The 23,101-nt window shown below is 43.7% G+C and overlaps 2 protein-coding genes across 4 annotated transcripts in view; one reads left to right on the top strand and one right to left on the bottom strand.

The window, feature by feature from the left end:
- Positions 1–15,471, bottom strand: part of LOC125524019 (disease resistance protein Pik-2-like) — an 88,048-nt gene extending 72,577 nt beyond the window's left edge. Inside the window, exons 1-2 of the mRNA XM_048689099.1 lie at positions 14,538–15,471; positions 13,728–13,908 (exon numbers count right to left, since the gene is read on the bottom strand). The gene's annotated coding sequence lies outside the window, so the exon portion shown is untranslated. The remainder of the gene's footprint in view (positions 1–13,727; positions 13,909–14,537) is intronic.
- Positions 6,416–19,712, top strand: LOC125524017 (disease resistance protein PIK5-NP-like). 3 transcript variants are annotated; one of them, XM_048689096.1, is made up of 9 exons: positions 6,416–6,635; positions 7,282–7,518; positions 7,841–8,016; positions 8,126–8,172; positions 8,618–8,666; positions 13,647–13,831; positions 15,479–16,469; positions 16,618–19,177; positions 19,259–19,712. In XM_048689096.1, exons 7-8 carry the CDS (start codon positions 15,601–15,603, stop codon positions 19,148–19,150), a joined length of 3,402 nt encoding a protein of 1,133 aa, XP_048545053.1. In that variant the 5' UTR covers positions 6,416–6,635; positions 7,282–7,518; positions 7,841–8,016; positions 8,126–8,172; positions 8,618–8,666; positions 13,647–13,831; positions 15,479–15,600; the 3' UTR covers positions 19,151–19,177; positions 19,259–19,712. The 3 variants fall into 3 exon arrangements, with proteins under 3 accessions (XP_048545053.1, XP_048545052.1, XP_048545051.1); XM_048689095.1 differs by having other exon boundaries at positions 8,123–8,172; positions 19,275–19,712; XM_048689094.1 differs by having other exon boundaries at positions 8,123–8,172.
- Positions 19,713–23,101: the final 3,389 nt, after the last annotated feature.

Below are 23,101 nucleotides of genomic sequence, written 5' to 3'. Positions count from 1 at the left end.
GTCATCCTCATCAAACATAGCTTCCCCAAGCTTGGGCCTTTTCATATCATAAGCATAATCACTCTCATCATTAATAGTATGGATAGCACCAATAGTATAGCAAACATTATTATCGTATTCTTCCAAGCAGGTGCCAAAAAGATTTTCAAGATCATAAGGAGTATCATTATCTTCCCAATCATAATCATCACAACAAGCAATAGGCATAACAAGATCATCATCAAGTGTATCATCTTCATTTTCATGAGGGAAAGCAATAATAGGAGCAACTTTATTTGGGATAGATACCTTTTTACCTCTCTTCCTTTTTCTTTTCTTCTTCTTTACCACATCATGTGTGGGTTCAATCCTCTTTTTGGAGCTCCTTATTAATGAGATTGGTTGAATAGAAGACTCCTCTTCGTTACCTGATTCATCATAAGAAATAATAGGAGGATATTGGGAAGTCTCTTCCCTTTCATTAGCATTCTCTTCATCCTCTATTTGTTTTCTTTTCTTTATGTAGTTGGCAATATAAGGATTTTCAATGCAATTCACCGCACAATACATATAAATTTTCTCTATATCAAAATGAAGAACTTTATTAAGGGCAAATTTGGAATATCCTTAATTCTATGTTTCAGTTCTTCATAACCCAAGAGCAAACTAAGTTCATTATGATGTGCAAGGGAAATCAAGTCATCACAATTTTTCGACACGATATGCTCATGAAACAATTTGTATTGGGTACTAAAATGATCGCGTTCATTGCAAAGTTCACATGTAGGGCTAAGAAAAGATAAATTTTCAGCACATTCATCTAGCTCTTCTTGCAACAATTTGGTTTCTAAGTACTTATGCCTCTTGCAATATCTATCTTCCCTATTTGGTGCGTACTTACAAACCCAATCTACTCCACAAAAATTGACATGTTTATAGGAGACATTTTCATCATAACTAGTGCAATCATCATTAGCATCATGGATATTCAAAGAATTCGTACTAACAACATTGCAATCATGCTCATCATTCAAATATTTAGTGCCAAACATTTTAGAGATCTCTTCCTCTAGCACTTGAGCACAATTATCCTTTCCATGATACTCACGAAAGATATTAAAAAGGTGAAGCGTGTGAGACAAAATCAATTCCATTTTTTTTGTAATTTTCTTTTATAAACTAGACTAGTGCTAAAACAAGAAACAAAAAGATTCAATTGCAAGATCTAAAGATATACCTTCACTTACCTAGCCTCCCCGGCAACGGCGCCAGAAAGGAGCTTGATGTCTACTACGCAACCTTCTTCTTGTAGACGTTGTTGGGCCTCCAAGTGCAGAGGTTTGTAGGACAGTAGCAAATTTCCCTCAAGTGGATGACCTAAGGTTTATCAATCCGCGGGAGGCGTAGGATGAAGATGGTGTCTCTCAAGCAACCCTGCAACCAAATAACAAAGAGTCTCTTGTGTCCCCAACACACCCAATACAATGGTAAATTGTATATGTGCACTAGTTCGGCAAAGAGATGGTGATACAAGTGCAATATGGATGGTAGATATAGGCTTTTGTAAACTGAAAATATAAAAACAGCAAGGTATCAAGTGGTAAAAGTGAGCGTAAACGGTATTGCAATGCTAGGAAACAAGGCCTAGGGTTCATACTTTCACTAGTGCAAGTCCTCTCAACAATAATAACATAATTGGATCATATAACTATCCCTCAACATGCAACAAAGAGTCACTCCAAAGTCACTAATAGCGGAGAACAAACGAAGAGATTATGGTAGGGTACGAAACCACCTCAAAGTTATTCTTTCCAATCAATCCATTGGGCTATTCCTATAAGTGTCACAAACAGCCCTAGAGTTCGTACTAGAATAACACCTTAAGGCACAAATCAACCAAAACCCTAATGTCACCTAGATACTCCAATGTCACCTCAAGTATCCGTGGGCATGATTATACGGTATGCATCACACAATCTCAATTCATCTACTCAAACCAACACATAGAACCTCAAAGAGTGCCCCAAAGTTTCTACCGGAGAATCACGACGAAAACGTGTGCCAACCCCTATGCATAGGTTCATGGGCGGAACCCGCAAGTTGATCACCAAAACATACATCAAGTGGATCACGTGGTATCCCATTGCCACCATAGATACGCACGGCAAGACATACATCAAGTGTTCTCAAATCTTTAAAGACTCAATCTGATAAGATTACTTCAAGGGGAAAACTCAATCCATTACAAGAGAGAAGAGGGGGAGAAGAAACATAAGATCCAACTATAATAGCAAAGATCGCGATACATCAAGATCGTGCCAAATCAAGAACACGAGAGAGAGAGATCAAACACATAGCTACTGGTACATACCCTCAGCCCCGAGGGTGAACTACTCCCTCCTCGTCATGGAGAGCACCGGGATGATGAAGATGGCCACCGGTGAGGGTTCCCCCCCCCTCCGACAAGGTGCCGGAACAGGGTCCTGAGAGGTTTTTGGTGGCTACAGAGGCTTGCCGCGGCGGAACTCCCGATCTATCTTCAGTTCTGGAAGTTTTAGGGTACGTGGATATATATGGGAGCCGGAAGTACGTCGGAGGAGCCACGGGGGCCCCATGAGGCAGGGGGCGCGCCCCCCACCCTCGTGGGCTGCCCGTATCTCCCCTGACATGCACTCCAAGTTCTCTGGGTTGCTTTCCTTCCAAAAATAACTTCTCAAATTGATTTCGTTCCGTTTCGTCTCCGTCTGATATTCCTTTTCTTCGAAACACTGAAATAGGCATAAAACAACAAATCTGGGCTGGGCCTCCGGTTAATAGGTTAGTCCTAAAAATAATATAAAAGTGGATAATTAAGCCCAATATTGCCTAAAACAGTAGATAATATATCATGGAGCAATCAAAAATTATAGAAACGTTGGAGACGTATCAGATATCACAAAAGAAATCCACCTATGCTTTTAAGATGTACATTGTGTACCGAGAAAAAAGTAGACATGTGTTGAAAAAAAAGCAAACGGATAAACACTCATAAAGAAACAAAAAGAAAAGCAAAAAAAAAGCAAAGAAACCAAAAAAGAAACAAAAGAAAACCAAAGTATAACAAAGAAAGAAAATCAAAAAACCAGTAAGAGAACAAAGAAAACCAACGCAAAGTCAATAAAAAAGAAAAACTGAAGAGAACCGGTTAAAAAAAATGAAACCAAATGAAAAAAGCAAAAGAAATGAAAAAACTTAGAAACCCTGGTTTGGGAGTGTTGGTTGTATGCAATGGAGGTGAAAGAATTGCCCTGTATCTTGGCACGACTGAGTCACTAGGCATTGCCATGACCCAATAATTTTTTGGCTCGGTCTAGCGAGCGGCCGGCTGCTCGCTACTCGTTGCGAGTGGCCGGCCTAAAACAGAAAGTTTTGATCCCCTAATCTATAAATAGCAATTATTTGTTTTTAGATAGAGCTTCAGAGCGGCAGGTGAAAAAGAAATCACCTGGTCCCCTTGTCCACAAAAGGAAATTGACCATCTAGTTTGCTTTTCAATTTCGTTTTAGAAAAAAAGTCATAACTTTTAAACCTAGCATCGAAATTAAGATCCGTTTTCACGGTAGGAATCCTGGTGACGTTCTCTTCGAAAGTAGATCCCATATGACTATGTTTTGACGAATTTTTTTTGTGCAATTTTCTCTCCGTTTTGTGCAATTGCCTAGCCACGATGTGCAACTTGCTGACAGGGATGTGCAACTTTTCTCCTACACCGCATACGTGCAGTTTTCAAATATGGTACCTCCACCCCCAAACTACCTCCTTCTAGTGAGATGTGCAACTTCGTCTGTTGCCCAGGCCAACTGCATAGTAGTTGTGTGCAACTTCCCCCCGCCCGTGGATGTGCTTCACTATTTGCTGTATGGGCCGACGACCTAACAGTGGATGTGCAACTTCGGATACTGTCACGGCCAACTGTCTAACAGTGATGTGCAACTTTCTCTCGTACCCCCATGGATGTGTAGTTTCCCTGCTAGCACCTGGCCCAAACCACCCCTGCTAGTGAGATTTGGAACTTTAGCACTCTGTTTATATGCAACTTTTCAATACCCTCATGAATGCCAATTTTTCACCATTCAATTGTCTCTGCCTGTGAGATGTGCAACTTTATATGTTGCTATGGCCAACTACTTAGCAGACTATGTGCAACTCTGTTTGTCGCCCCCGCCAACTGAAAATCATGTCCACAAATAGGAAGGGCAATGGGTTGCACATTGACTAATAGGCAGTTGGCTTGAACAATAGACTAAGTTGCACATATCACTTGCAGGGGAGGTGGGTGTAGGGTGTGCCATCAGTGAAAAATTACACATCCACGAGTATGAAGGAGGGTTGCACATCGACTATTAGATAGTTGGTCAGGACCGTAGACTAGTTGCACATCAAAGATGTCATGGTTGCCAGATTGCAATCTCATGGGAAGTTGAATCATGGAGATCCAAAAATTGATTTTGGAAAAAGTTGCACGATGTAGTACTAAAGTTGCACAATACAGTACTAAAGTTGCACCATATAGCACCAAAGTTGGCACCGAAAAAAACTCGTCGAAATATATCCATGCGGGATCTAGTTTCAAAAATCTCGTCGCAAGAATTCCAGCAGTGAAAACGGATCTGAATTCCAACGCGCGGTTCAAAAGATATGACTTTTTAAAATTTGAAACTCCGAAATGAATGTGCGTGGATCTGTTCTTTTCAGAATGAGGTAATCAGTGTGAACGCATTTAATGCTAACAATCACATGCGGTAGAAGACAGAAAAATTAACACATACAAGCATGCAAGACCGGCCGCCCGTTTTGTCCAGATGGTGCGCGTTAGACCTGGCCATGGGCAGCCCGGCCCGGCCGGCCCGGCCCGGCCCGAAAAAGCCCGACCCGGCCCGCCCGACGCTGCTCCCGGGCTGGGCTTGGGCCTAGATTTTGAGCCCGAACGCCGGGCCAGGCCGGGCCCGGGCCCATCGTTTTCGCGTTTTTCTGAAGGACGGGCCGGGCCGGCCCGAAGCCCGACGGGCTTTTATGTGTTCGGGCCGGGCTCGGGCCCAAAAAACAGGCCCGACGGCCGGGCCGGGCCGGGCTCGGGCCTGGGTTTTTTGCGTCGGGCTTGGCTAGGCCCGGCCCGAAGCCCGGCCCGGCCCGAGGTATGGCCAGGTATAGTGCGCGTGCACCGGGAAGAATTTGGGTAATTTTTTCGGGTTGTTTGCCTTAGTATATCCCCTTCCAAAAATTAAAACGGGTAGTTCGGACAGATGTTGGGGGTGCTTCCCAAAGCTTTTGGATAGCTCAAATGGCTCTGTAGCATGCTTGGAGGAAACAAAACGCAAAGAAGTTGCCACATGAGAAGAACAGGGAGCCGATGAAAGAACTTTTTATTCTATCGGGAATTGAGATCGGTAGCGAGCCTTTGTCAGCTGATCAGGCTAAGAAAGCTTGCCATTTACAAGCTCAATATAAGGGAGGGTGGTAAGACCTTCAAGCTCAATGTAAGCTGTGTTCTACGGACTCTTGCGATCAATGAGGCGGCTCTGATTTTATCAACTCAATGGACACCATGTCCGCTCCTTCAAGATACATCAGTGGTATGGAGCTGTCTGGCAAGATGGAAAGACCCCTACATTGGATGAAAGATCTCAATAACCTCTATAAGCTGACCCTTTATGGTGTCCGTACCGATAGTTTCAAGCTCGATGCATGAAAAAAATATTTGACCATAAAAAGTCTGGAACTCATAAAGTTCAATATTACCAATGAAAGTTTTCTGAATTTTTGGCTATGTACACATCCAAAGTGTACTCCTTCCATTCCTAAATATAAGTCTGTTTAGATATTTCAATATGGACTACATAGGGATGTATATAGACGTATTTTAGAGTGTAGATATACTCATTTTTCTTGGTATGTAGTCCATATTGAAATCTCTAAAACAAATTTATATAGGAACCGAAGGAGTAAGTTTTCAGAGAGCTCACGAGAGTAGATACTAAAATAACTCATATCAAAAGCTTTGGTATCTCGATCATCTCTAGGGGGTGGGGGGATCGCGCACCGCACGGCTGACACGGCGAGCGGTTGCGCGGTTTAAGAAAAACAAGAAGAGACTTAATTTCTTTTTAGGATGCTCAAGTTTTATCAGCCCTTTTTTTTAGGGGTTCAAGTTTTATCAGTTTCTTTTTTCTTTTTGAGGGAACGTTCAAGTTTTATCAGCTGGTCGCTCTCAGTCCTATGCTGCTGGGCGGGCAACTACTGGCCCAATTGCTTACTTTGTTTTTTATTTGAGCTGCTGCACGGCCCATCATGATCCATCGAAGTAAGCTTCATTCAGAGACGCTGGACGGCCCACCATGATCCATCGAAGTAAGCTTCATTCTGCCCGTCCTCTTCCGAATTCTCAAAAAAAAAAAAAAAAAAAAGAGCCCGTCCTCTTCCGGTCATCGCATCCCTCGCCAAGCTAAGATCCCGGCGGGCGCGGACGACGACCACGTGACCCTCGACGGCGGGAGCATGCAGCAGCCACGCGCGTGGTCGTTCCTTCGCCGGGCGAGCGCCGGCAGCTCCGGTTCTTCCTTGTCTCCCGGCCGGTGGAATCTCCACTGGGTCAGCCTGCGTGCCTGCTTGCACGCCAGGTGCTTGTTTTTATTCCTGACTGAGCTTCCGTTTCCATTGGTGTCTGGCTAGTCCTAGTTCACTGTTCCACTGTGTCTAGCTACATTGCTGCTTCTGAGTGCATTCAGAATCATGAACCATCTTGGTGTTTGGGTGGATGTTTGCTTCTGAATCATGAATTCCTGCCGTCCACCTAGCATGTTACCGGATAGTGATTTTTTTTCTTCTTTTTTGCACGGCAGCGTACATGCTTATGTGGGTGTTATAGGAACAACCCTTTGTAATTCTCTTTCCTTTAATCCAGCAAATAAAAATGTCCCTTTATATGTAGCCCTCTCCTTGGCGACAGCCCTCTCTCGATCTCTCGCATCCACTGTCTCCAGGTTTCACAAAGAACATAGAGACAAACAGAGAAAACAGAGCAGAGAGACACCAGACCAGATATGTGTCCGGGCAACACTTGCCCTTTCTTTCATTACTTGGCAACACCTTCTTACCAGCAATGAGTGCTTCTCTAACCAGCAACGAATCCTCTCAGCCAACAAATGCGTACATACTTGCTCTCTTACTAGCAACGAGTGCTTCGTTCGTGTCATAATAAGATTTGTACCGACAGATGTATGCTGGCTGCTAACTCCATTCTTGTTTTTATCATTGACTTGACAGGACGGAGGTTTCGGCCACGGTCGGTTCATTGATTCCATTCGTGTTGGTGGTGTTGTGATACCTAACCACAAGAGGGTGGAGTGCGCACTGCAGTCCAGCCATGGCATTGGACGGGCACGCGGCCGTCACATCCTTTCAGAGCTCAATTTGGAAAATAAGGTCACCAAGGACCTCTTCAAGTAGGAGACCATCACCCTCCGTGAGGGGATCGTAAAGGACATGATTGAAGGTGACCTAGTAAGTCATTCCCCTTGTTGCTAGCCTTGTTATATTCCCTTTGTTATATTTGTGAATCTGTGCCACTAGCCTTGTTATATTCCCTTTGGTTCTTTCAGGATGGTTTAACTTTGTGTTTTTTTTTAATTTGTGGTTTAACATACATGAGGCATATAAATGAGGCATTTTTTTGTATGATATGTATAAGATTGTTTTTTCTAACATTTCATGTCTTACTTTCAACAGTCATATTCTTACCTTAATAAGAACAGCTCTGGTCCCAACTATGGTTTTGTATCATTGGACTGCTCCTGGGCATTGTAACAGTGTTGTGGTTTTTCAGTGCATGGTCAGATAAAAGCATATCTGCATCTCAACAGAAGGTGTAACTAAAGGGAAACACCATGATCACAGCAGAGCTGTGCTGCCACCAATAGACTTTACAAGTGAACAGTCATCAGGTGTGCAATTCAAGTCAATATAGCATCACTAGAAGATGAAGTGTGAAATGGACAGTCGGTAAGCATGCTGCAGTTTAATGTGTTGTATGTGTTTCAATTCCAGCAAATCATATTGACACACTATGCAAGCAGCAGTAGTGTAACAATCTCTGTTTTTTTGGCAGCAGATCATATCGACACTTCTTATCAATCTTTTTCTCAGAGCCGAGATGAGGTACCCTATTCCTCCCCCTTCCCCTGGTTTTTTCTTCAGTTTAACTTCCGTCTCTGTGCTAAATGGCTGGGAGTAGGATCTACTCTCCTGAACTCTCTGAAACCTTACGTTTTGGATGTATAAGCAGCAAAAATTTCGAAAACTTTCACCGGTAATATTGAACTTTATGTGTAGGGAGACAAACTTTCTATGATACAGTAAAATGATTTTGCTGTCAATGTCCAGAGTTGGACAAAAAATCGGCCCTTTCCAAAAACAAAACATGTCGTAGTTGGCTACAGTATGGTCACTAAGAAGAAATCTTTGAGCATTGATATACATTTGGGGTTTGTTCCCAAAGAAAATGTTCTTTTTCTTTGGGTACAAGCAAGCTTGAATGTTTTTTCCAGGACATCATATCGACACGCTATGCAGTGGTAGTAACTACTCTGTTTCTTGGCAGCAGATCATATTGACACTTCGCATCATTCTTTCGCTTTGTCAGCCGAGATGAGGTACCCTGTTCTCTCCCCCATGCTCCTGGTTTGTTCTTCAGATTAGCATCCATTTCTGTGATAACTGACTGTAGGATCTACTCTCCTGAGCTCTCTGAAACCTTACATTTTGGATGTATACACAGCCAAAATTCCAAAAACTGTTACTGGTTATATTGAACTTATATGCATTCGAGAATTCCTCTGATAAAATAAATGACTTTGTTGTCAATGTCCAAACACAAAAATTGGCTGTTACACAAAACGTGGTGTAGTTTGGTAAAGTATGGTCGCAAAGAAGAAATCTTCGAGCATTGTCATACATAACGGGGATAATCAAACACATACAAAACGGGAGTTCCTGGTAAAATAGGTTAGCACAAACTCTACATTGCCTGCATGCATTTGAAGGCAATCTACCTTCCTAAAACTCCAGCACTTTGGGCAAGAGACCTCCATACACCAACTGAATCATGTGGCTGCTATTTAGTTAAATATAGGGTACAGAAATCTCAATCAAACACAAACTGAAGGATATATACATACCATAACCGAACACGAGGTAAGTTCAAAAAGATCAATAATGGAAGTAACATTACGATAGAAGTAAAAATTACAAGAATCAGTGACGGATTCAACAGTACCACATACATATGCATCACAAGAATCAATAGTGGATGCAGTCTGTTTATTTAGCTCTCGAGAAGGTGACGCAGACTTGATGAAACAACCCCCACTTAATGATACAACACATACCAGATGATTTGTTGGTCAACCTAAAGATACATATTCCAATCTCTTCACTCGGTGATTATCTTTGGCCACTTGCTGGCGTACTTTTGATCCAAGTACTTGGGAGTGTCCTTCAAATCATCTACCAAGAACTTGGTTATTTCATCTGCTTGATTACCAACACTGAGATGCACCTCTTGGAGGCTTTCGAGAGTCTCGATGCCGTAAATCCCTTCAAAGGCTTCGAACCGCATATCAATCCTCTCCAGTGCTGGCATTACCTCTTTTCCTGTAACTGCAAAGCTCAGCCTTGGAACCATAGTTGCAAAGAAGCGAAGAAGCTTTAGACTCTTGAATCCCCCAGGTGGAATAATGATCTCCCTGTCAGTAAGCTGTTTATTTTCCTCAAGAATGTCCACTATGTCCCTATCATCCTTGGCTGCACTGAGTGTAAAGGTGAGCGTAAACAATTTGGGTAGGTCCTGGATGAGCTTGAAAGTATCAGTCCGAAGAACTGTCACAGAAAGGGTCAGCTTATAGAGGTTATTGAGTTCTTTGATCCACTGTGGGGGCCTTTCCATCTTGCCAGACAACTCTAGGCCGATGATGTATCTTGGAGGAGTGGTCATGGTGTCTAGTGAGTTGATAAAATTAGAGCTCTCATCATTGATTGCCAATGTCTGCAGACCGCAGCTACAGCGGTACTCAATGGAGGAGCGTAATTGTTTGAAGGTCTGACCACCCTCCCTTATATTGAGCTTGTAAATGGCAAGCTTCCTTAGCCCTGTCAGCTGATGAAGGCTTGCTACAGCTGATGAGTCCTCACCGATCTCAATCCCTGACAAGATCCGAAGTGCTTTCATCGGCTCCTTATTCTTCTCATGTGGCAACTTCAAAGCCTTCTTTGTGTTTTTGTTCCCTCCAAGCATGCTACGGAGCTGTTTGAGCTGTCCAAAAGCTTTTGGCAGCACCCCGACATTTGTCTCCCTTATGTCAAGAGTTTCTAGATACTGGAGCTTCTCGATCTTTGATGGAATCTCAGAAACCTCTGTTCGTCGGAGGCTCAAATACTTCAGCACAAGCATTTTGCATATGTCATTCATATGCTTATCTGTCAAACCCTTCCAGCCCTCAAGATCAAGCACTTGTATTATTCCATTATTGAATGAATGGAATGGGAGTCGTCGGTTTTGGCTTCCAAATGCTGTCAGTGACCGCACTTGAGACAAGTTCATGCCTTTTGTTGAATTCCCATGCTTGGAACCACTGCTTTGCATGGAGAGTCGACGGACTTTGTTGCTAGGAGTTGGCATCAGCCAATGTCCACCAACAATAGTAATAAAATTCTCTTCGCTTGACTTGGACACGATATATTCCAGGATCATGTCATGAACTTTAAAGGATTTTACCTTCCCGTTGCTGCTGTGATCCACAGGGCGTATTATCTTCCTGCTTACAAGCTGGTTGAAGTATGTTTCTGCCACTTCCTCCGCACTCAGCCCTTGCTTCTCAGCAACAAAACATTCTGATATCCACCGCCGGGTCAGACGCTTCTTACTAATTTTCGAGCCCTTGGGGAATATGCTCAAGTACAATGAGCAGGTCTTGAGATCTGCTGGCAAATCATTGTAGCAATAATCAAGTATCCTTGTCACCCCCTCCAATGTAAGGGGAGCTACTTGCTCTGGAAATAATGACTTGCAAACTTTACGCCAATGGTCATTGTCTTTTGTTGGGTTGCAGGCCACAAGGCCAGCCATGGTGACTATGGCCAAAGGCAGCCCCCCACAATATTTCCATATCTCCTCATGGACCTCTTCTTTCTCTCTTTCTTTGCTTCTCTGTGGATCAGGAACACGGTCATCAAACGGACCTTTGGCATTGGCATCACTTGGGACATTAGCTGAATGCAGATGATCAGTTTCATCTCATTCAGAGGACTCAGCACCAACAGTATCCATTCTTTCGCTTTCTTGGCTGCTTGGGGATTCAGGAATACCCTGATGAAATAGACTTTTGGAGGCGGCATCACTTTGGGCATTAACTGTATGCAGATAATCAGTTCCATGTCTTTCTGAGCAAGCTGCACCAACAGCTTGAAATCTTGTAGTTACTATTACTCTACTATCCTTATTATTATCATGTGGCAACCAATTTCTAATGGTCTCCCATGTTTGTACAGACCATATATCATCAATCAAGAGGAGATACCTGCCAAGAAACAGGAAACAAAATACAAGTGAGAAGAAGCATCCTTAGCTTATTTAAGTTCATACCACTGAGAAAAAAAAAATCCTCCAAACAGTCCAAGAGAGCCTTATACATGTTCAGATTCAACACAAATTTAACTAGTTTGACCCAACCTTTGTCCAAATTGCCATATTTTTATGAATTGGATGGATATAGTTTTCTGATTTTGATTCCAGTTTTTGGTCCAATTTTAGTATGTTACCTGCTGACTTTTTTTACAGAAATTTTTATTTATACTTGACTAGGTTCAGCTATAAAATTTGCTATTTGTAACAAGTTGACGTTCAGTTATAAAATATCCACAATTATTCCTTGTGCAACCTTTTTTTTTATGAAACTTCGTTGTGCAACTTTAACTAGGTGTTTAATTATCAAGGCTCAACTAGTTAGATATGGTTTTTATTTTCTGAAAAAATTTCCCTTTTCTCTTTCACCATTGTACATACTTCAGAATGAAATTGCTGTGGTAAACAACACAATTTTATCGCAGCATTACTACAATTTAGACACTTGATGCATATACACAGTCGTTACTAACTTACTACGAGTAATTTAGAAAAAAACAAGGAAATGATTTTGAGGTACCTCCTTCCAAGCAGGCGCGTTTTGAGTTCTTCAATAAGTTGGTCGCGATTCATTGTTTCTATCTTACTCTGCATGCTGCCATCATTGCTTTGCGGCCTGTGACCAGAGAGCAGTGGCACAACTCGCTTAACTGAACTTTTAATGTTTGTCGCTAGACTTTTCTTCTCCACCTTCCCTGTGTTGCTGCCCTCCTGCACCTCCTCCTTTGTCTTGATTTGACTGTCTGCTGGCTTGATTTGCCCAAGAACATCCCTTAGGACTTCATCTTCATCGAAGTTCTGAGACACTGTGACTGATGCCCGACAATCAAATTCATTCCTGAAATCTCTGTACAATGCCATGGCAATGGTGGTCTTTCCTACACCACCGAATCCAATCAAGGACACAACAGCTCGATGAGAGCCTTTATCATGTTTGGTTAGCCAACTCCGGAGCTTCTCCATGTCCACCTTCACTCCCACGGGGTTCTCTGTGCGGATGAGCTGACGGCTTGCCACCAAATGCTCAGCAATGCCATACATAACAGCATGGGTTGCTCCGGCTCCAGAGCTTGTTCTTGGGCTTGGGTTGTTCACTCCATATCTGCTGCGTCGTTCAGCAATGTACTGTGCCCGGACCTTGAGCTCAGCAATCTTGGAGGCAATGTCGCGGCGAGGCCAGAACGTCCACATCTCGTAGACTATCGTCACGATGAAGGAGCATCTTGCATCGCTGAGAGAGTCCTGAGGGAGGCGATGAGCAAAGTCATCGACACAGTCTTCCATGTCGTATGCCATGTCACGAATCTGCTTCATCCAGTTCTTGAGCCGGCGATCGTGGTCATCCAGGGCAGAGCCGAGGTCGCCAAGGAAGGCCTGCATGCTGGCGAGCTCGTCGCTGATGTACTGGATGTCGCCGCGGACGCCACGGATCAGAGTGTACTCTTGGGCAAGGAGACCACCCAACTTGCCTAGGAGAGATCTCATGGTGGCTTCTGAAGCACCCACTACAAACTCCATCTTCTTTATCTGTGATCTTCACTACTACAATCTGCCCCCCATTGTTGTAACTTGCAAGTGCAAAGACAGTGCTCAGCAGTTGTTGATCTATGAAAAGAACGGAAAAAAGGAAGATAAGGGTCAGCATGAATTATGGCTAGAAAAATAATTAATCGTAAAAAGCTCCACAATCAGATCATGGAACATTTCTAGCGAATACCAATTTGCCCCCGATCAGAGAAATTATACGAACAAAAGTTTTACCAATGACTGTATTTTTTGCATATAGAATTTGCTGACCACAATATATATCAACACCACTAATCAAAAATGAAGATTGCATATAATGCTGAGGAAATTGTGGACGTTATGCACTTCATGGGATTTTCGAATTTGTACTTTTTATATGTCATAGTGCTAATTAATTGAGTGAAAAACATGCTCGCAATGATGGTAGGTTGCCAAGATCAACTGCCATGGCAAGTGGAACAAAAAGCTACCAGACAACAGAAATTGGAGTTGGGGGCAGAAGCGGCACCTGCAAACTGGACAATAAGCTGCTGGTCGCTGAAGAGTCTTGAGCAGTCACTGGGCAGGGCAGCCACCGTCGAAGGCAGTGGCTGCACAGGAAGGTGGAAGCAGGTGCGGTGTACTCCTGTCAAACTCTATTTTCATGGTTGCTTCCTATGCACCCACCACAATCTCCATCTTCACCTTCGCTGTTGTTGCAAGTGCAGCAAAGGATGAGTGGGCCATAGAAAGTTAAAATCAAGTATAGACAGAGCTAGTCTATAGAAGAAACGGAAAAACAGCATAAAGGCGGGTCATCAAGTGGGCCATAGAAAGTTAAAATCAAGTATAGACAGAGCTAGTCTATAGAAGAAACGGAAAAACAGCATAAAGGCGGGTCATCAATCATGGTGAGAAAAATAATTTAGGTAAAGGCTAGGCACATATAGTCAGAACATGAAACACTAAATTGTCCCCAACCCGATAACCTACCTATGGAAATATGGCAATTTGTACTCAGGTGGAAATTTACTCACCGATAGAAGGTAGATGCTAGTAGATAATACTCTGTTTATTAGGCATCTAGTATACCCTGTAGTACGGCTAGAAGATCTGGCTAATTAACCACAAGATTGAAACGAAAATCAACAAAATGTAGGTATCGCAACTTTTGTCCATGCTTGCACAGTTATGAAATTAATTTTCAGGCAATTGTAGACATTACATACTTCCTAGTTTTCTTGTCAACATGGCAAGAAAACAAGAGGCTATGCTCCTGATTGGTTCGATCTCTCTTCCTCTCTTCCCTCAAAAAGAAGAGAGAAACAAGGGGGAGCACCTGCGATGCTGGCCGCCGAATAGGCTTTAGCAGTCAGTGGCCGCCGTCGAAGGTGTCAGCGGCGGAGGCCTGCGTGGTGGCTCCTGGCCGGGCAGAGGATTTAGCAGGCAGAAGGAGGGACACTGCGAGCGGCGCTAGCGTCTGTGTTGGATTGGTTTCTTGGGTAGAGGGCGGGGAACCAAGGATGGTGGTGGACACAAGTAAAGTTGGCAAGCTGATGGGCTTTTGCTTTTGCTGCTTTGCTTGCTGCATGCATGAACTTTGCTTCTTTGAGAAGCGAAGCATCATTCCTGAAGTATGTCACTCAGTCACTCACTCCAAAGACACAGATAAAAAAGAAGCGGCGGTGCGTTATTGATTCATTCGAGGAAAGGTGTGGAAGGGGGACTCGACCAAAGGAACAAGATGCAACAGTTTTCATTAGCGTCATTTCGTCATTTATCAGCACAACATTTTCTCTGGATTATGGAAGACACTAAAGAATCACACACATTATAAATTCATCATTACATCAGTACGCTCAAATCAAAATGGCAAAGCTCGAAATGATAGTGTTCCACAATAACAAAGAAAAACAAAAGGGAAGGGTGATTCTTTTGGAAAAGCACCGAGTAGCTTTGCTGTTCTCCAAGGAATGCATGCTGTTCTTGGGGCAAGTAAATTAAGGCGAGCATCCTGTTCTGTTCCTTGCTTCGCTAGTACAAATGGAGCACTGCTTTTCCGAAACAAAAGCAGTAAAAACATCTCCAATACGTTTGAGATGCTTGTCTTGTTTGAGTAGCCATTCATTCATTAGAAAAATCAAAAGAAGCACATCGATCTCTTCCTCCTGCTTTGCCAAATCATCAAGACAAAGAACCATTTTTCTATTTGTTGGAATCTGGGTTTGCTGCAAGGCAGGAGAAGGCATAACTTAATCTCACCTCTGCTATGATAACCAGCTGAAGTAACCATTTGGAGGTTGATCTCCACATTCCACCCAGATAGACACAATTCACAAGGTCAGCCGCCGGCTCCTGCTCCGGCTCTCCAGTGCATACAGCCTGCACGGCCTAGCTGAGCAATGGAGAGAGCTCCCGTGACCGCAGCCACGGGGGCCTTGGGGCCCGTCGTAGCCAAGCTGGGTGCTCTGCTTGGCCGCGAGTACAAGCTTCGACGCCCGACGCGCAAGGACGTCAAGTTCATCAAATCCAAGCTCAAGTCTGTGCACTCCATCCTTTGGGCGATATGGGACAAGGAGATTCTTGATTCGGAATCCAAGGTCTTGAAGAAGGAAGCGCTGGATGTCGCCGACGATGTGCACGACGCCATCGACGACTTCATCCTCACCATGGAGCCCAGCCGCAGAAACAAGCACTTGATGGTGCAGAGCAAGATCGAAGCCAGCTGCCCTTTCCAAGATCTGAAGAAGAGGGTAGATGACGTGTCGGGCCGGTGCCGCAGCAAGTGGAAGTGGGAGAAGAACAAGTCTGTTGAACCCTTCTCCAGCTTATTTTCCAGAAGAAACTCCAAATCCAGCCCTCCCAGCAAACCGCTTCCTCCTCGAGCTTCATTCGTCCACAAGGATGCGGCGGAGCTGGTTGGTATGGACATCTGGAGAGATGAGCTCATCACATTCCTGGTAGGAGGAGGAGGAGGAGGAGAAGAAGAAGAAGAAGAGACCACAACGGTGCCGCCGCAGCTAAAAATGGCATCCATTGTTGGAATGGCTGGTATGGGGAAAACAACCCTTGCCCACCTTGTGTACGAGGATGAGGAGATTAAAAGTAAGTTCCAGTCACGGGCTTTTGTGTCCGTCACTCCAAATCCCAACATGAAGGAGGTCCTCACAAGTATTCTCCAACAAGTAGGAGCTGAACCACTTGCTGGCACCCAAGCAAGGACACAGGAAGATCTCATCCACACCATATCCAATTTCCTAGAGAACAAAAGGTGCGCAAGTTTATAAAAAAACAACCTCGATTTAAGTAATGTCTTCTGAGATGTGTAGTGCTAGCTAAATTTAGATTGTCTACTAACTAAACTTGGTCAAGCTGTCTATACTAACTATCTTAATTGTACGTGCAATCAACTTGCCTAGGTACCTGGTAATAATTGATGACATATGGCATCGTGAAGAATGGAACATCATCAGGAGGTCTTTTCCACAAAATAATCTTGGCAGTAGAATCGTCATCACAACTCGTATTGCTTCTCTACCAGGAGATGATTTTGATAATAGCAAGCTCTACATCGAAATGAATCCTATATGGAGTTCTCTTAAGAAAAGGTGGCTCTATGGATTTTATAGGAAAGATGTCACTACTCAGATGAAGCCTGACATGGTTGGACAAGGTTTTGACGGTGACCATCCTATTGTGCGCATGTGTGGTGGTGTGCCGTCAGCACTACTTTGCATGTTTTCAGCAATGGCAATGGTCCGAGAGCAACAAGAACAACTAGGAGTACATGTAAAGGCATGTAATGTGCAAGATATGATTGAGAAGCAAGTTAAGAGAAATGGATTTCAGAACACACAAGGGTTTGAACCGTTGGTAGAGAGTTTGCAGCTTGGCTACGCCGATCTTCCTCACCATATGTTGAAGACTTGCTTGCTATACTGTAGTATATACCCTGAGAATTACCAATTTTACAGGGATCAACTGGTGATGCGATGGGTTGCTGAAGGATTTACTTATAAAGAGGATATAGCAAAAGGTTATCTTGAAGAGCTTTGCAACAGAGGGTTGATGCTGCGTCTAGAGGGTTTATCGGACATGCCCTACTACCAAATGAACCCGATGATGCGAAATTTCCTTAGATGGAAATCGCGTGAAGATAATTTCATTACTTGCAGTTCCGACATCAGATTGGCATATGCATGTCAAGTCCATCGGCTATGCATCGACGATTATCAAGTTGATGATGGTGAGGTGCAGGTGGTGGATACCTTGTTGGAACTGGATTGGTCCCAGATTCGATCACTTGTTGTTTTTGAAGGTGCTGAGAGATGTGTCCCTTTTGAGAAGTTGGAACGTGTGCGAGTGTTGGATCTTCAATATCATCATCATTATCTTAAATTCGTACAGTCTCTTTGGATATCTGTTCTGGATTTCGAGGCCCTTGGAAATCAGCATGTGAAGGATATATGTGGACTGCTCCGTGTGAGGCACCTATTCGGCCTAGAAGGGACAGGAATCAGTGAGATACCGCCGGAAATAGCAAGGCTACAGCATCTGGAGACTTTGCAGGTAAGATTCACATCGATCACAGAGTTGCCCAGTGAGATTAGGGACCTACAACAATTGAAGACTCTGGCCGTGAGTCCGAACCGAAAGCTGACAGAGCTGCCCAGGGAGATAGGGGGTCTGCAACAATTAGAGACTCTGGACCTGAGCTGGACGAGGCTGACGGAGCTGCCACGTGAGATCGGGAACCTCCAGAATTTGGAGAATCTGAACCTGCAGTGCACCAAGCTCAAAGAGCTGCCTCCGGAGATTGGGAAGTTGCAGCATTTGAAAGCACTGGTGGTGTGTGCAGCAGGCATCACAAGGCTAGGCAATGAAATTGGGGACCTGCAGCCTTTAGAGACCTTGGACCTGAGTTTCAACGGAGGGCTCACACAGCTGCCTCGTGAGATGTGGAAACTGCAGAATTTGAAGCGGCTGCTCTTGAGTGGTACAGGGGTGACGAAGATACCAAGGGAAATCGAAGGGCTCAAGAAGCTGGAGATTTTGAAATTAGACGATACCATCAGTGCACTGCCTTGGGAAGCTAGTCAGCTCTTGAAATTGGAGGGAGTGCCCGAGTGCGTCCGCCAAGCCTGGAAGAAGAGTGATCTTGTGTCCGAGTTAGCCGGGGAGATCCTGTCCGTTCAACTTATTGATTGGTTGAATGAAAGTGGCGGGCTAATCGTTGGCAGAAAACATATGGGAATTCCAGGGTGGATCAAGGATCACTTCAAGGACCTTGGGTCCTTGGACATCAGGATGTGCAAACTGGAGGAGCAGGATCTCAAGATTCTGCGGGAGATGCCCAACCTGAAATTTCTCACGCTAAGGTTGGAAGTTGTCCCGAGAGATCCCATAGCCATCAGCCGTGAAGGGTTCCCATGCCTGAGGGAACTCGTTGTTGACAGCCGCATGCCACGGGTTGTCACCTTCCAGGAAGGAGCGATGCCGGAGCTGCAAAAGCTCGTCTTCGAGTTCCAGTTCTACGGTGGCCCACCACCAGCTGCAAATAAAGGAGACCCTCAGCTGGGTATCAAGCACCTCCGGCGCCTCCTGTGGGTAGAATTTAAATGCAACTTGGAATGGTATGGAGGAGCAGCAGAGAGCAGCCCGTGCATCAGCGCCATGATTGACGTCGTGAGGAAAGAAGCCCAGGAGCATCCTAGAGAGATCTGCTTTCGTGTCTCTGGCCGCAAAGATGAGGACTTTCCAGCGAACGAGGAGAGCGCACAGTCTTCCAGCAGTGGAACAAGCAAGATCAATGACACTCCAAATGGTGGGAGGGGCGAGATCCAGGAGGAGGAGGAAGAGACTTTTCCAGCGAACGAGAGCGGAAAGGTTTCCGGCAGTGGGACGGCCAGCGAGATCGAGGAGGAGGAGATCCACGAAGAGGAAGAAAGGTGATTGGGTTTCTTGACGAGTATTGCCGAGGTAATACATACTCTTGGCTCTTTCCTTGTTTTATTTATTACCGCCACTATATATAGCTAACTAATGCACTTACTTGTACAGTCGTCCTAATTTGCAGGTTGGTTGGTTATTTCATCGTCGTAATTAATGACTGCCTCAAATCTATCTGCAACCATCTTCAACTATATATCTATGGCTCTTCTTCAGGCTTTCTCCATCTTATGCTAGCTAGCTGTTGCTTAATTTCCATTGTCATATACAACCAAGGCTTCCAAGTTGAGTTGGCCCTTCAAAGGCACCTGTATCTATATGGCACTTCAAAGGTGCGTCTGCCTTGCACCGTGCAAGTGGTGGAACACTTTGAATTAGGGCTCGGTATTGTCATGTAATTTATTTAATAGTAAGTAATCGCTTTGAAGGGAGCCCAACAATTTGATCCTCGTATCTACTAGAGTAGGTTTTATCATGCACTTAATTGTTATCAAAACTCTCTTCTTATTATGTAATAATAATAAATGTGACGAGTTTTCTTGTTTGTTTGTGATCGAGCTAACGCTCAAGCAGAAATTATATTATATAGTGTTTCACAGGTCCACAGTAATATAAGATCGTTTAGATCACTAAGTAGCTGTGGGGGGGGGGGGGGGGGGGGGGGGGTATGTACTGATTGATAAGAGTAAGCAGTTGGAATTAATTAGATTACGAGTATATCCGTCTACATATTATACATCTCTCTTCTTAAACAGACAGAAGGAAGGCTAGCTCCAACTGTTTCAATCTTCTTAAAAGAAAATTTATACACCAACAAACAAATATCAACGTCAGGGAGCACCCGCCCGATCTGCTTGAAACTGGTAAGATCTAAATGAATGCCAAATAGGTTTTTCCTGGGTCCCCATCCTCCAATCAAAGAGGATCCCAAATAATATCAGCAACACAACACACAAGAAGAATAAAAAATGGCTCCAACTTGAGGACACCAGCTCAAAAATGGGACGTACCCTCTATCTCGACCGCCTGCTTGCTCCAAGGCTAACTAAAACCCTGGTAAAACCGAGAGGTCGGCGATCCCCTTGGTCAAACTCGCAATCTTTTGCAACAGTGCCAGCCGATTGTTGCGGATCCTCTCGTCTTCCTGTTCCATGGGCCATCACCATACAAGTTTAATTAGCAAAGGTATAGATATGTGCATATATACACTAACACATAGATTTGTGCTCACCGCCATGACGAAAACATTGTTGAAGAAATCCTCCAGGGGTTGTATCAGAAGCAGGAATGCCTCGGCGAAGGTTTTGATGTCGACTCCTGCAATGGCAGTGAACAGAATAGAGTACAGGTGAGCAGCATGAACTGCAGATCTGAAACATGTCATTTTGAGAAATGAGAATAGTAGAGTTGTGTACCAGGATGGATCTTATCGGCAGCCTCCAAGTAGGCGCTCCACAAGGCCTTTTCTTCTTCTTTCTGGAATGCGCTTGCGTCGACCTGCATATCGCATCAGCAAGCTTGGTTCATGACTCAAGCTGCACTTTGAGTATGTTATAAAGAATTGCGTTGGTACATGTCTACGCTAAAGCAGCTCATACCTCCCAAGCAGACTCAATTTGCTTCCCACGTATAATTCGAACTGGCCTTGAATACGCCTTGACAATTTTTGGAAAATCTTCAGTTCTTGAAAAAGCTTCCATCTGCAAGTGTCCACATTTTTCGATAAAGGGCATTTTTATTAACTCAAAATGTTGCAAGTGTCCACATAGCAAAACCATCAACCAAAAACTCAGGATGCTTCAATAAATTCCAGCAAGTTAGTAAACACATAAAACGTAAACACAGATATTTTACACCGCATAATATGGAGTTCCAGGTTACAAATACAGTCTTTGAAATTAGCTTCTAATCCACAGAGCATTAAAAAATTGATCTTAAGGTTTAGCAATATATGATTTCTTACTTCAGCTGCCGTTTGTGATGCTAGGTAAGGGCAGTTTGCACGCTCCATAAGCACTGACCGGACTATTTCATAGTTAATTCCTTCGTCCACCTGATACAAAATGAGGAAACAACGAGTCAGTTAAAAAAGACATGGAATTTTACTCACATACAGGTTTTATAACAATGTTTATATGTCTATCCTCAGTACATTCTAAGAGGATGTTGTTATGACAGGTCAAGAAGATACTTACCAAAAAATGTTCCAGTCTCTCGTGTTACAAATTGTACTACCTAAGAATAATTTTATCACACTTCTCATAAACCATGTATTCATGAACAAACTACATAGTGATGAATCTGAAATATATACTGACCTCATTTATTACGTCACTGTCTATTCTTATAGGCTGAACGTCTGCCGCCAAGGTGAAGGCCTTCGTGAGGTCAAAGTTCTTCTTGTTCTCAACCAGTATTTGGACATGTGTAAAATATATTATGAGAATATTTCGTATGCAATGGTATGTGCAGTGTCATCTTTCCTTACCAGTCCATAAGAGATCCTTCTCAGTCCAAATGTATCATTTGAAGAACTTGGCTGACATCCAGCTCCAAACTGACCCACTAGGCAGTCTAATATGTAAAAATAAAGATATCATTAGCAGACTCTCATGGTTCTCTGTATGTACCAAAAAAATATGTTTTCAATTCAGCGTCTGATTAACAACGGCAATATATGTGCAGGAAGTACCTGTCAGCAACCGCAAGGACTATCCAGCCTCTGTTTTTTGGAAAAAAAAAATCGCCAGATAAAATAAGAATATGCTGAACAAAAGAATCTACTGAACAACCTTCTACCTCTAGCATGCAGATCAGCACACCTTGCTATATATATGTCCCTAGACGAAGAGTGTTCTGCAGAATACAAATACTAAACATGTTTTCCAAAAAGGACGTGCAGCCTGCCAAACAAAAGGCTCAGATTTGTGAAGCAAAGCTGAACAATTATCAGACAGAAGGAATCCTTGAGCAGAAAATTCAGACTTGAAGAGGAGGCCCAGGCAGAAAGTATGATGAGCGAAACCGAGTGTGCTTGTTTCTGAATTTATGTATTCAGAATCTGAAGAATCCACAACAGGAATGTCAACCGTGAACTGTCATTCATGCATCCGGCCTGCTCACCCACGGGAGATCCCGTGATGATGAAGCTGTTAATTCTGTCTGCCTTTCGAGCCCAGGGCCTTGATTGCAAACTCTGTTGAGCTCCAGCGACTTATCTTCGTCAGGTTGATGGGTCATCAGCGAGCTTCGCGAAAGCATAATGCAGAGGACAAAGATGGACTCGGAATACTTGCATGTTGTTTCCTCTGCTTTTGCTCTGTTTCCTGAGCTTTGAATGTTTGCCTGTGTCTTGAGGTATCCTACTCTTGTTGGGGCCAGACAATCTTCCTCCTTCCGACAACAGGATGGACGCAGATGTTGCCTATCCTCTTTTACACCCATACCTAACACTTAGAGATCAAGCCGCGACGCCCTGACCCGAGCTCTAGGAAAGGATGGTGCCAGCGCCAGGCAACCTTCAAGCCCAGGGACTTAACCTGAACTTCCTCTGCTCTGCTCTGGTTTCTCAACTCTGCTTTCTCTGTTGGATGTAGTTAACTTCTTCTGCTTTTGCTCTGTTTTCTCAACTCTGAATATTTGGCTGTAGCCTCCTCACGCTAATGGTAGATGTATCAAACTCTTTCTTTTATTTTATATTCGATCGAAATGACGGCAGCTAGATGTATCAAACTCTTCGGTGCCTTACTTGATGGTAGCAACACCACACCACAAAATTATATATCTCCACTCATACTCTTCGGTGCAATGGCAAATTACCATATAATTAAACAAAGCACTCATGAAAGTATATCATTTCTTGTTCATATCGAGCTCAGTTGTACATGGTTCATCAATCATTCACACACACACATAATCTTTTTTTTTTTTTGCAAACACGCAAAAGACTTGTGT

Source organism: Triticum urartu, chromosome 7 (assembly GCF_003073215.2).
Source record: "Triticum urartu cultivar G1812 chromosome 7, Tu2.1, whole genome shotgun sequence".
NCBI lineage: Eukaryota > Viridiplantae > Streptophyta > Magnoliopsida > Poales > Poaceae > Triticum > Triticum urartu.
The sequence above is the reverse complement of the archived record's forward strand: the minus strand, read 5'-3'. Positions and strand labels throughout refer to the sequence as shown.

Excerpts from the sequence above, each read along its gene's own strand:
- LOC125524017 (XM_048689096.1), top strand. The coding sequence starts at position 15,601 with ATGGAGAGAGCTCCCGTGACCGCAGCCACGGGGGCCTTGGGGCCCGTC. Across the intron at positions 16,470-16,617 it reads AATTTCCTAGAGAACAAAAG|GTACCTGGTAATAATTGATG; the intron begins GTGCGCAAGTTT and ends CAACTTGCCTAG.